At 41.6% G+C, this 14,257-nt stretch overlaps 2 protein-coding genes across 6 annotated transcripts in view; one reads left to right on the forward strand and one right to left on the reverse strand.

The window, feature by feature from the left end:
- mc5ra (melanocortin 5a receptor) lies at window positions 1–11,102 on the forward strand. Of its 2 annotated transcripts, none has more exons than XM_029129444.2 (5): window positions 1–121; window positions 6,345–6,576; window positions 7,033–7,139; window positions 7,452–7,640; window positions 8,330–11,102. In XM_029129444.2, the coding sequence occupies exons 2-5, from the start codon at window positions 6,409–6,411 to the stop codon at window positions 8,898–8,900; spliced, it is 1,035 nt and encodes a 344-aa protein (XP_028985277.1). In that variant the 5' UTR covers window positions 1–121; window positions 6,345–6,408; the 3' UTR covers window positions 8,901–11,102. The 2 variants fall into 2 exon arrangements, with proteins under 2 accessions (XP_028985277.1, XP_055359230.1); XM_055503255.1 differs by lacking the exon at window positions 1–121 and adding an exon at window positions 3,003–3,117.
- The window catches only part of mc2r (melanocortin 2 receptor), a 22,449-nt gene continuing 17,947 nt past the window's right edge, over window positions 9,756–14,257 (reverse strand). For all 4 annotated transcript variants that reach the window (XM_055503258.1, XM_055503257.1, XM_055503256.1 and 1 more), the window contains one exon: window positions 9,756–13,318. In XM_055503258.1, the coding sequence (XP_055359233.1) occupies window positions 12,769–13,318 (550 nt within the window). In that variant the 3' untranslated portion in view covers window positions 9,756–12,768. The remainder of the gene's footprint in view (window positions 13,319–14,257) is intronic.

A 14,257-nucleotide genomic window follows, 5' to 3' on the forward strand; every position in this document is an offset into this window, starting at 1 on the left:
TCTCTCTCCCCCCAACTTCAGCATCTGCGCTCTCACGATGCACACATCCGCTGGTCTGATCCTCCACCATCCAGTCCACCCGGGTCTCTTGTGAGAGGGAAAGTCACAGCTGCTGCGAGAGGTGAGTCATTCCTCATTTTCTGTCTTTCTGCTGTCGTTCACTCCTGATGAATTTATAGCACAGCCTGGAAGATATTTTTGCAGCTTTACATACATTTTGTTCACTACCTGTCACAGTATTTACAGAATAGTTGCTACAGGTGAAGCTGACAGGGACTATAGACTAGCGCTTCTGTATGGTATAGTGACCCAATTTGATTTGATTATTGTTTAGTTATGCAAGATACACATGAAGGAATGAATTTAAGGAATTAACATAAAGAAGAAACTTCACCCGTCCATTATTTGCAACATTTTACATTCATTTATTTGTCTTGAATATGATGCAGTCACATAATATTGCATAAGATATTTAGGAGGTTCCTTAAACTTTTTATTAGTGTCTTAATGATGCAATTCATAAGGCATTGTGTGCGACAAAATGAGGCCACTATTGTATTATGCATCTGTGTGCACTGGTGAAATGTGCACCGGGGATGTCACAGCGTCTTTTGATATAAACCAGGCAAAATCTCCATTTGAGGTCCTCCGCTGCTTCCCAAGGAGGAACGAGGGAAAGAGAGGCTCAGATGCAGCAGCCTGGTGGCATCCTCCCAAATGTAAATTTGCTTTAGCAACAAAGTAACCACAGGCCAGCATTTACCCTGAATAACAAGTCACTGGCCCAGTTTATGGCCAAGAAGCAATTTAGATGGCAAAAATGTTCGCGAGGCAATAAAGAGATTCATTAGCATGGAGAAAATAATAAATGCCACCTACGTTGTGTATGAAATATTCTGCTTTTAAACTCTAATTGATGCTGCAATAAATGCCGGGAGAGATTAGTCACCAGTGCAGCCAAAGAACGGCTGGCAAAACGAAACCTCTCATCCATACTTTCATGTCAGTTCTATTATTCAGTCCGGGTTATGATATGTGGTCGTCTACAAAAGACGTGTACAACAAGTCACTTTATTACAGCTCGTGTGAACGGTGACTCAGTAGACTCCGCTGGCTAGAACCGAACATAATTGGAAAACAGCTCCACTGTTGCAGACACACAGATAGAGATCAGCTCACAGTGTGGTTCTCCCCTGGCAGAGAGTGATATGAGATTACAAACTCAAGACAGACGCAGAACTTGACTGATTTTACGTTACACTGAACAAACACAACTTCTGAATGAACTGGGATGTGTTTGGTCAATGGTCAAGTCTGAGCTGGACATCAACATGTAGTTCAATGTTGCATTTTATTTCACAAGTGCATAAATGTGTGGTTTTAAATATCGCCAATTAACTCCCCATTTGGCAACACATACATAATTTTAACTTATTAAAGACTCGTAGATAACATTGTTGACAGATGATGTGACTAGAGATTGATCATTACTACAGTATATTCGAATAATGCTATAGATGTTACTGTATATAATATTTACTACATATAGTACAGTATATTACATTGTATTCAGCAGCTTAAAACCATCATCTAATAGCACTTTGTCTAGTAGTATCAGAACAAATGAGCTGCATAATGTTAACACAACAGATACAGTACATACAGATACTGACACTGATGATAGTTTACTCCATTCAGTTACAATATATGTAAAAGTTTACACAGTCTTGTTAAAACGCAGGTTTGTGTGGCATAATTTATGACACCAAAATAAGTCATTTCAAAAGTTTTTTTCTCGACATATAATGTGAACCACGTCATGTGAACGCAGTGTAATCTGCGCAACTCAATGGAAAAGCTTTACACAGTATTCACAACCACCAGTGCTTAATGACCATTAGCAAGCAAGAAAAGCTTGGTCATGCCTTGAATAATGATATTTCTGTCATATTTTGGGTACATCTGATGAAAAACCCCATATAAACACTATGTTTTGGATAATGTATCCATGGCAACAGCTGAAAAAGCTTTTGCCACGCTGTCGTCATTAGAGTCACATTAGATTAAGCAATGCAGATGGGGATCTATCCATCCTGAATGTCCCTAAATTATTAAAGGGTAGAAAAGACTAAAATACAACTAGATTTAAGTAAAACCTCCGCCCAACAGCAACGTTGGACAATTGGTGCAGAGAAGCACAAAAGTGATCGCAAAATTGAAATGACTTTTATTTTTAGTTATTTCCACATCTAAGAGCATTTATGCGCTAATTTTATATATGATGTCATTTATGATAAAAGAGCATTTTATTCACACGTGCTGATCAGTCATGTTACCCGTTTTAAACTGGATTGGGCATAATTTATTATAATTACATTATAATTTAGGAATTCTAACAAATATAAAGTGTCTGTTTGTTGATTATGAGCATTCAGTCTGAGCTGGAGATCAAGAGGCTTGTACTAATCCAGTGTTTAGCAGCTTTGTTATTCTTCTCATTTGCTTCCACCTCACAGCTTGTTTTACTGCTGTGAATGTTTCCATGTTATCACCCCGACTTCTATTTATTGCACGTCAATTATGCATAATTGATTTCCTGCTTCCTCAAGTAAAATGTTACACAAACCAAAGAAAAGTCAGCCCTTGCTTGCTTTAAATTTAATTTCGTTTCACCTTTCCCTTGAAACGAGTTTGAAAATATGTTTAGAATGTCAGTAACTTTCCGTGTGTCCTTGTTGACGCCTTTCATTTGTGCTAATATGCAGCTGGCATGTGTGGGTTGAGAGTGCTTATGTCACCTTTTATGTCGCATTTCTGCAGCGACTAAAACTGTGTCCACATGCAGCTCTTCTGAAGCCCAGCAGGTCGTGTGCACTCAGGGTGGGATCGCGTGGTCACATGCTCATTAGCTCCCAGCAAAAAAATGCTGCAGGATTTCTCTCCTGATGCTGTGACCAGGGCAGTGTGGGCCTGGCTTTGTGTTTGTATGACAGTGGAACAAGATCAGGGAGGGATCAGAAACAGGAGCACAACGAGGTGAGAAAAAGCGTGAGAAAAAGGTGTGAGCTGCAGGAGGCCGCGTGACTGTGACCAGGACAGGATCCATACCACGAATGTGTAAGTCTCAAGATGCTCCTTCACGTCTGAAACATGAGTCAGATCAGACAAACAGAAACTAGCTGCAACCTGCATGCGAAATAAATGCAGCTGCACTTTGTTTTATTCTAATTAATGACTCACTCTTGATGATGCTGCTAACTCTCCAACAATAACAAATTACCTCTAAATGAATAAGCATCTTGAGCTTTTTGTTGAAATAGTCCTTTCCTGTGCTGCAGAGCTTCAGAAAAGGTGACAGTGCAGTTCACTAAAGATGTCTTCTTGTTGGCCGAACGTTGGCCCTTAAAACATTTGTTCTGTCAAAACTGTGAAATATTCTCAGAACTCTTGTGCAGAGTATTTTCAGATTTATACATAAGTAGCAAAGTGTTGCATTCTGTACAAAGTGACTTCTAACATCACTTGATGATCTTCTTTTCAGCCTCACTCATTAGGAGCTTGTCATAACTTTAGATACTGTTGTGCAGCTGCTTTTACAGCACTTTTCTGAAGAAGGAGTCATCGAGGCAGGAATGAATTCTAGAACCTTGGCATCACTGTCATTAGAAAAACCACTCTAATACTAATTTACAGTATAAGGTCATTGCTGTTAGTAAAGATCCCATCTAAAATGCAAGTGCTGATTGGAAGCTAAGGTTTCTAAGTGACAGAGTGTAAGAAACATGTTTTATGGTTTAGATGAAGCACAGTTCAAACCTGCTGAGTGGAAGAAGTAGAAATATCTGTACACATGTACGCAGAAGTGCCTGATAGTGATGATGTTGTCACACTGGCTCCACTGCTGAAAGGAAGAGAAATTATGTGTTATTATTTATTATTGATCATATACAGTTGATGGAAGGCTTTTTTGCATTTTACCATCAAACCGTCAGTTTAACTGTTTACTTAGCATCATAATAACATAATTTTGAAAATTTAACATGATTTTCAATTTATGACTGTTCTACGTCTAGTCATTCATACCCACAATATTTTGACAATTTTTATTCAAAAATATTTTTTTGTATAATGTTGTTTATATGTGCTAGTATAATATAAATATATATGCCATAAAGTGACTCAGCCTAACTGTGTTTCAAGGTGATTGATTTTATTCGGCTCAGAAGGAGGAAACGCAGTCAGTCACATTATAATAGTCTCCAAACGGACCAGGGAAGGTGGAATCAAGTTTAAACATCGTGAGAACTCTTTAACAACCTCACATCAGCACAGCTGTGCTTACTTCCCAAAGTTTGAACTACATCTACTGTTGTTGTTGTTCTCCTGAATATGAAGAAATGGAAATGGAAAAAACAATTGGAAGATAACAAAGTGTTCCTGTATATGTCAAGTCTTGCACTTTAGTTCACTTTGATCTTGGTAAACACTTAATCAGACTTACAGTAATTAACACGAAGGAACCTGTATCTTTTTAAGGTACCCATTTAAGTGCTTTCCTTAAATAACTTAGTACCTGAACATTCCGTGTGGCTGAATGTTAAAGGAAGCGTTTGCCAACATTTTGTCATAATTGTGCACCATTTAGGCTAATAAAACACTAATGGAAAGAATTTAAATATTTTTTTAAATCAATCAATCAGTTTGATTTTTCAATCCCACAGATATGGTGTGTAATTTTGTGAGTGTGCCCACAAAAAACACAAGTAGTTTTAAATTGGTGCTGCCTACAGTGTAATATATGTTGGTTTTTCATGTGCATCATAACATACAGGTAAGAAGGACAGAAAGTACTGGCTACAGTCATTTAGGAAATAGTGTTATGATATTATTACAGCAAATTACTGTAAAATATAGCATTATTAAAGCATATGCACAAGTCTTCCTGTTTCTGGTTCATACTAAACAATTTCAGCAATTAATTAGCGTTCATACAATAACACAATATAAGAAAACTGTCTCTTGTGTCTGACAAAAGTTGTTTTCCGAACAATCTCCAACTAGAATTGAACAGTTTTTTTGTGATATTCTTGGCTGCTTTAATTGCAAGTTTCTATTCCAGGAAACAGTAAAATGTTTTTGAAAGGCTCTGCACACTATACATCATATGAAGCCTATCACATGATGATATAGAGATAATAAACAGACATGAAAATGAACCATAAATTATAACCAAACTCACAATACAAACTAAATAAATGCACAATAATTGCTTATGTTTTTTTAATCTTTCAATTAAAACTAAAGTCTTTTTCTAGGAGCCACTAATGTGTCCTGTATTTACTCTTGTCAAAGAGGCGGCGTGACAGCAGTAAAAAGGAGCTACACAAACATTGCTGGCATGGATTTTTCATTTATACAACAAAAGTTAATTACTGCAACCACTGAGCTTTAGAGACACTCTGTAAGAGGATTTGGAGAATGCCATTCAGCTGAAGGAGACAGATTTGGGCTTAAACAGGCACCACGCTTGGTATGATGCCAAACACACTTTATCACATCATTTTGTGTGAATGGTTCTATTTTGTCTTTGCTGTGTTTGCCTTCTCTTTTCCCATTCAGTGTTTGCTAATCACGCACCACATGACACCAGGGAGCCTTTGAAGAGAAAATACAATTACTTATGTTCCCTCTGTGGAAATGTTTACGTTTCTTCGTCCGTGTCCGGAGGGTCCATGAGTCCAGTCATGGGTTGAGTTATAAAACGTGGCAGGTCTTCGCCCGCAGGCAGGAGTTAGATCTGACCTCATCCCCTCTCGTCAGCTGAGAACATGCTCTTCACAGGCCGTTTTGTGTCACACTCGCCTCAGGAGTGTCATGTCGGCCGTTAAATCGCTTCTTTCATAAACAAACTGGAATGCACAAAACAAACTTCAACACAGTCCTGTTTGGTCAGCTGACGCTGAATGTATCCGGCCAATGAACAATAGCGGAGAGTTCCAAGCAACGCTTTATGATTCTTGTGACTGTTTTACATAATTTCAATAAGTGATTTCACACAAAACTCCTCATGCTTCCAATAATCATGAAAGAAACACTTTACACAACAACATCTGACCTCATCTGGAGAAACAGGTGCTTTAGCGCAAACAGTAATAAATGTGTGAGGATATTAGAATAAGAGAATAGTAACAAGTGTGTGTACAGCATGTAGAATTGCAGCTGCCATCAACTTTTGCTAAAAACCACATTTCCCAGAAGTGTTGTTGTGTTGTTATTAATTCCAGATATAGTGAGAAATGTTTATTGTCAGCCGTGACTCACGTTGACACCTGTTTTCCCTGCAGCCTGCGTGTACATTATGTCACCCACAACCGAGCAGCAGTGATCCGGAGCCGAGCCACTGCAGGAATGGACGCATCTAACGGTTCCTCCTACCATGAGGAGGTGCTGCTGGTGAACTCCACCTGGGACTACTCCCACTATCCCCAGAACTACACCCTGTCTCCGTCACCGCTGACAGACAAGACCAGCACCTCCAAACCTGCAGCATGCGAGCAGGTCCACATCGCCATAGAGGTGTGTGTGTGTGTGTGTGTGTGTGTGTGTGTGTGTGTGTGTGTGTGTGTGTGTGTGTGTGTGTCTACTGCTACTGTTTCAACATGCTGTGTGTGTGTGTGTGTGTGTGTGTGTGTGTGTGTGTGTATGTGCGTATGTGTGTGTGTGTGTGCGTGTGTGTGTGTCTACTGCTACTGCTTCAGCATACTCTGTGTGTGTGTGTGTGTGTGTGTGTGTGTGTGTGTGTGTGTGTGTGTGTGTGTGTGTGTGTGTGTGCGTGTGTCTACTGCTTCACAATGACTAACACACTATTTTGAACACTTTGTTCCTTGTGCAGCAGCTTTAACATCTAAATGATTGTTTGATCTTTCTCCTATTTTACATGATGTCATGGTTTCTTTCAGCTGCTCTGTTTCGTGTGATTTGTTGGATTTCTTTACTGACATTGTTGAAAATATTTTTTTCACAATGACATAGGTCTTTCTGATTCTGGGCATCATCTCCCTGCTGGAGAACATCCTAGTCATCACAGCCATAGTGAAAAACAAGAACCTGCACTCACCCATGTACTTCTTTGTCTGCAGGTAAGTCATTAATCATGGTCAGATTAATCTGCCGATATGTGATTCTGATCAGAATCAGTTGACTTTCTTTGGCCTAACATGGCAAATCTGCTCAGAAACCAACATTCCACGTTCTCAATGTTGACACTGAGAGTGGGTGATCTGCGGGCAATACTTCTTTACTGTTTATGACTGCTTATACTGTACATGTAATATATTTATATTTACTCATCTAATTCATAAAAAAAACTTTTCTAAAAATAAAAGGAACTTTGAATCATTGTATTTGTAGATGATACACCTGGATGTGAATAAGTAGTGTGGTTGTTGCAGTCTGGCCATAGCAGACATGTTGGTGAGCGTATCCAACGCCTGGGAGACCATCATCATTTACCTCCTGAGCAACAGGCAGCTCGTGGTGGAGGACAACTTCATACGGCAAATGGACAACGTGTTCGACTCCATGATCTGCATCTCTGTGGTCGCCTCCATGTGCAGCCTGTTGGCCATAGCTGTGGACAGGTGAGAAGCTGGGTGAGAAGCCACAGGCGTTTGAACCTGACGAACCTAAGGGAACAGAGAGATACAGGGACGTGCTGGTACTAGACTGTCCACTGCATGTACAAGGAACTCATTAGGGGAATCAGCTGCAGGTGGGATGGAAGCGAGGGGGGGTGGAAAAGGGAGGAAGCAAGGACAAAGCAGGAGGCAAAATAACTGAATACATTAGCAACAACTGCAGGAATTATAATAGTGCACTTTTTAGTTGTATAACTACAGGCTTCCTCTAACTAAAGTAGCAATAACAATATATGAAACTAATGAGTAATTTAACCCCAGCTCATTTCCAAGATTTACCTTTAATTAAGGTCACACGTGGTAAAGGTAGAAGATGTTGTACTTTACACCTCATCACTCGTCACACACTGTATGATCATCTACTGAATGATGATTATGGATGGCCAGTACTCACATTAATGATAGACGCCAGTAAGAAAAACTCATCCAAATCAACCTACTCATCCATATGTCCTACCCAGGGAAACTTAAACATCCACTCTGGATAAAACACTTACAGGGCTATAGCCTTGTAACTGCAGCCCACAATAAGCCAATATGAATGTACACATCTCAGAGGTGGCTGTACTTTCATCAGTGACTCGTAAAGACTGCTAGGAGACCATGGGTTCACCTCAGCTCATTATCTGCAGGTACGTCACCATCTTCTACGCGCTGAGGTACCACAATATTATGACGGTGAGGAGGGCTGGCTGCATCATCGGGGGGATCTGGACCTTCTGCACGGGCTGCGGCATCGTCTTCATCATCTACTCGGACACCACCCCCGTCATCATCTGCCTGGTCTCCATGTTCTTCGCCATGCTCCTCATCATGGCCTCCCTCTACAGCCACATGTTCATGCTGGCCCGCTCGCACGTCAAGCGCATCGCCGCCCTCCCTGGCTACAACTCCATCCACCAGCGCGCCAGCATGAAGGGGGCCATCACGCTGACCATCCTGCTGGGCATCTTCGTGGTCTGCTGGGCGCCCTTCTTCCTCCACCTGATCCTGATGATCTCCTGCCCGCGGAACCTCTACTGCGTGTGCTTCATGTCCCACTTCAACATGTACCTCATCCTCATCATGTGCAACTCGGTGATCGACCCGCTCATCTACGCCTTCAGGAGTCAGGAGATGAGGAAGACCTTCAAGGAGATCATCTGCTGTTACAGCTTGAGGAACGCCTGCAGCAACATCTGCGCTCTGACAGGTAAGTACTGAAAGACAAGCCTGAGAAGACAGGACGGACGGGAGGACTGTGAATGTAACATCAGACCGTAACTATGGAACGTCTCTCGCCACATAAGAAGAACTCGCTCATTGCACTTTTCAGCCTCTTCTGATCACTATTCACCAGGACAGTCTGGGCAGGAATGTATCTGCCATGTTTATTAGCCACAAACATCAGGCATCACAAATCACAACAAGGATTGTTTGTGGATTCTTGCTCCATGCATGGAAAGTTAGAAAATGAGGCCCCTCCTGTCTCCCATGACAACTGGACGACACGGCCATCACGCTCTGTGTGGTCATGTGCCATGTGTCGTTTCTCGTTTTTTGTTTCTTTTGCTTTGCATCTATGAACCTTGGCCCATTTCTTAATCTGTCAATCCCAGTCCCCTCTGTTTTAACTAATACAATAAGCTAAACTTCAACACTGAAGCCTAGTTTTAGTCTAAGGAGAATGTATTCCCTTCCTCTCTGTGTTCCCTCCTGTATGTTCGGCTTCTACAGTAGCTGTAGTATTTCCACTGATGCTGTTGTGTGAAGCAGCGTCAGGTGGATTTCAGGGAGAAACCAGCAACCGAACTGAACGTGAACTTTGAAAGCCAACCCAGAAGAGCTTGTCCAGTTTTTTTAATGATATCTATTTCAATGGCTTTTTATCATGTGACTGATGGAGGTTTGTTTACATTACTTCTATTACTACTGATGGTGGAGTCTACTGTCTGCCCATGATGATCAGGACAGATTCACCTGTACCTCTGTTAAACACACAATAGATGTTAGTTGATGGACAAGTGTGTCATTGGGAACATCAGCTCCCAAGAAGCCGGAGCAGAAGGGAGGGGTAAAAAAAATCATCTCGAGGACAGAACATGGATCTACTTTTACTGCACAATTCAGCATCAGCTAATGAGCTCCATCACATACGTGCAAGTAGACACTCGACAGCGCATTTCTACCTCGTGAGCATTAGGATTATAAACAATGTGACTGCTGCTGTGATCATATTTCATAGTAACGTTCTTATGACTTCATAATCTCTTTGCTGTTCTTTAAAGCACAGGTCAGACACAGAACAGGTTCAATGCCACTTGTGTTGTGGCCAATGTTGTGGGTTTATTTCTGTGCACGAATGGCAGCGATTATAGTGTCTTTAAACCACCTCTTATATCATTTAAAAGAAACTATTACAAACACACTGGGTTCTGACGCTCCCCAACAGACGGCTCCTGCTGAAACACAGTAAGGAACGATGTCAGCGGTACTTGTCCATGGACCCAGACAGGTTGCCTTATTTGCTATGCTCAGGTAGGAGAACTTTTGGACAGCTTCACCTACCTTCAGCCGACATCCTTTGCCTGCTGCCGTTAACAAGCAGCTTCCTCCCATCCGCCAACACTCAAAAGAACCACAGTTGCTGCTGGGATGTGAATGTAGGTACGCTCTAATTATAACTGCTTCTTCTCAGCCCCAGTTCTGTGTAAATGTGCGATGACTTGAAAAAGTTAAAAAAAACAGCCTTTCTAAGTGTGCTAGTGTCATCTACCTCCCAGATGAGAGGCCTCACCGTCTTCTTATAAGGTGTTACGCATCATTGCTCAGTGGTAGATGCTTCAATTATAGGGTTATTTAGTGAAACAGCCCATTGGTTTTTCTTCACACTGATCCAGTGCATTTAATGCATATACATACAGATCCATGTAGGAACAAGTAGTCAGTGAATGTTTTTTTGTGATGTCATTGCCTTTGTTGTGTTTAGTTATTGAAGTGAGAACAAAAATAGCCTATGAACATACACACATGCTTCTATTAAATCCAAGGATCTTTAAACATTTCTTTCCTCCCACAAGTTTTTTTTTGTTGCTAAACACTCACATATTGTACAGTACCATCAGCCTACAGTATCTGTGTACTTGTACAAAGGGGTTCATACTTATATCTAATTATGAAGCTCTGAGTATTTGCTGAAACAGAAACGTGAGTCGACCGTGACGTGAGCCCACGTTTTGATTCGCAGCTGCATGATCTGTCTCATGTTTCTAGCTAGCGAGGCCCTGTTTACAGCTGTGGGGGCGTACTTCATGTTCTTAGTAAAGTGGCAGCATGCTACAGTATAGATGTGAGCTACAGTGGTAATGATGGACATGTGCCGTTTTGCTTCATGATTTGATTATGAATAAAATCTGTCAGATACAAGCTGCTTTCCCAATTGTTGTTTGTCAGAATGTAAAACAAATGCTTTATCTTAAAATATTAGAAGAGAACATTAAACATTTTAAGGCAGTAGATGGGTCATATGTTGCTATATACATGTAATGTGATTCAAAAAATGCTCATTATTAAAAGTGTTACAGTTACAATTTGGGCTCGGACACACTAAAGTGAAGCATTCGTCTATAAGAGGCAAAATCCTCTAATTAAAGAAGTTGATTAACTACGTAACCAAGTAAAATCTTCAGTCAAATCTTAAACTGACTAAAAAAATCATACTGGCAGATTGACAAACACATTAGATACAACTGTTGAACGTAATTAACAACATAAAGACATGTAGTAATGAAAAGCACTGCTACTTAAGGGCAGGACCAAAACAAAACACCAAGGGATCTAAACAGGAAAGGATGAAAAGACATACTGGACCCACAAACTAATACGCTCTACGCTAAGCAGGCAAGAAAATAGAACAAAAACAAATAAACTGAACTGAACCAAAATTAAATCAAATGACTAGAGTTAAGAACAAACCAGTACATAAACCTGAGCTAAATGGTAACAGACAAACAGTGAATAACAGTTAAGTTGTTAGATACCGGAGTCTATAGAGACCTGGGGCCTCGTGTACAAAGACTTGAAGATTTCTTACTAAACTTGGTTCGAATCCAGAAAACTGTGTAAGTACAGATGTATCAATCACTACTAGTTACGAATCTACGCATGTTTTCTTCGTACTCACCAATCAACGTAGAATTGAGCGCAGGTGATTGAGTAGCAGACTCCTCCCATGACACGCCTCCATATAAATATGTTAATTCATTTAAATACAGTTGGCGTTTGCGCAGTAGCCGAGCAGGACCAGGTGTGCAGGTGTTAATGCTGCAGGTTCTGCACAGGAGCGGAAATAAAAAAATAAAAGTGGTCTGACATGAAGGTGGACGTGAAGCGAAAGCGAAACCAAAGCGTCACTAAAACAGGCAGAAGTGAAGGAGAAGACAGTGTTGAGCTACTAATAGGAATTCTCTACATTAAACCACCGACTAATGCTGGTGCTGAAGAAAGGGTGAAATTACAGGGCAAACATGTTTTATGTACAACAGGAATTAACATAAAGGCCGTTAAATGATTTACTGACCACTAAGCCACTGATCTGGTACCAGCTTCAGATCTGATCCAATGAACGGATCATCGTTAAACCTGTGGTCGACAGCTGGATGTGCGACGATCCAAGAACGGGCACCTCTACCAGATTCTAATAGATCCTCAATTAAATATAAATATATATGTTTGCACCGTTTTGCACATGTTTTATATAGATTAACACCTCTTCATGTCGCTAACGGACCAATAGCTGTAGAAAAGTACTTACTCCAGTGAGCCCTGTAGATCTGCGCACGTTTCTACTTCACATAGTTTTTAATACATCTGACCTTAGGCTTAGATTCCTGCTTACGCCGGGTTTTCGTGCATAAGTTCCCTTCGTACACGAGGCCCCTGATATGTGAGATTACGTAGAATTGATCTAGAGCAGGAAACAGGAAGTAATGTCGGTGGTAACTGTAGCGATAGGTGACTGGTCCATACAACACGTGCCAGTGAGTTTGAATCAGCACAACTTGTTGTGGGTCAGTAATAAAACAACCGATCGCTACCCGCAGTCTGAGCAGAGCAGCATCTTCCTAAAGGTGTGCCTAAGCTCGGCGCTGCGGAAGGCGTAGATGGCTGGGTCCACGAGTGCGTGGCTCATCAGCAGCGCCACATGCAGCTGGAACAGGGAGCGGTAGCACTCACAGTACGGGTTGGTGGGGCAGGCCATGATTATGATGAGGTGGAGGAAGAAGGGCGCCCAGCACACCACAAAGGCCCCGAACAGCAGTGTCAGGGTCAGCGCGCCGCGCGCGCTGCGCCGTCGCCACCGCCGCCGCCCGCACCTCCCCCCACCATGCGAGGGCAGAGCCGCGATCCTCCTGGCGTGGATGCGCGCCAGCATGAACATGTAGACGTAGAAGAAGCAGATCATCGCCAAGGAGACGACGAAGAGGGCGATGAAGCAGATCATGATGAAGTTGGAGTCGAAGAATCTCACCATGAGCACGGCGCAGACGCCGCACGTGGTCCAGATGGCGCCCAGGACCAGCCTGGTGCGCCACGCGGTCATGATGTTGTGGTAGCGCAGCGCATAGAAGATTGTGATGTAGCTGTAAGTGAAAACAAATCATTTATTATTCGACTGGAGTGCGAGAAAACCATCTTTCAGTTAGAACCCGCTGCTCCCTGTTGCTGGAAATTAGAAACTGCATTTGATAATTTATGATTGACTTATTTATGATATAGATGACTTCATATAATCCCAGACTCAAAATAAAACAAATCATACTTATATTGTGTGTAATAATGGATGAAATGAGCTGATCTGTGGTGGATACAGCTTTAGCCAAACCATAAGCCTTTGCCTTGGGCTGAATCTTAGGTAACTGCACATCTCAGTTTGGAGTCTTTCTTGTTTAATTAGCTGGTGTTGACCTTTCTTAGGCCCCACTTTGATCGTACAGTAGTTCGGTGTATTCATTTCTTTCGGGTAAATAAAAACCTACTCGCCGTGTCCTGTCTGTCTACTCTCTCCCTAACAGAGTTTTTAAATACGTTAGTTTAGTTAATTGGGTTCCGGCCAGCACACTCTCATTAACTTTGTCTTCACTGAGCTGAGACCCAACTCCAGACCTGCACATTTCAGCTTGTTTTCATTAATTAGCTACAGTATCACGAGCCTAAAAAAGCCAAACCGTTTGAAGGCGTGTGAACGCTGAACACAAAACTGAATAAACAGCCTGGCTGGGCTTCAGCAGCCGATGTATAAACTGACAACTTTTCTCTGTTTTCTTTGTGAAATTGCCAAAATTCAAAGAAAGCAGCGTTAATGCAAATAAACACTTCCATTAACGCGGTGAGTCTGACAACAGAAGCACTGCGCTATGAAAAGCCCGCATTCAGAGCCGGCGAAGCTCAGTTCTATGCAACCCGCTCTCTGAACTGATCGTGTGATGTAAATGACTCTGTACAGTGCAGTTTGATGAGACCAGCAGAAATAACTGCATTCAACTTTTAATAAGGTCCATATCTATGAGTTATAGACCAGT

Source organism: Betta splendens, chromosome 16 (genome assembly GCF_900634795.4).
Source record: "Betta splendens chromosome 16, fBetSpl5.4, whole genome shotgun sequence".
Taxonomy (NCBI): Eukaryota; Metazoa; Chordata; class Actinopteri; order Anabantiformes; family Osphronemidae; genus Betta; species Betta splendens.

Excerpts from the sequence above, each read along its gene's own strand:
- mc5ra (XM_029129444.2), top strand. The coding sequence starts at position 6,409 with ATGGACGCATCTAACGGTTCCTCCTACCATGAGGAGGTGCTGCTGGTG. Across the intron at positions 6,577-7,032 it reads AGGTCCACATCGCCATAGAG|GTCTTTCTGATTCTGGGCAT; the intron begins GTGTGTGTGTGT and ends ACAATGACATAG. Across the intron at positions 7,140-7,451 it reads ATGTACTTCTTTGTCTGCAG|TCTGGCCATAGCAGACATGT; the intron begins GTAAGTCATTAA and ends TGGTTGTTGCAG.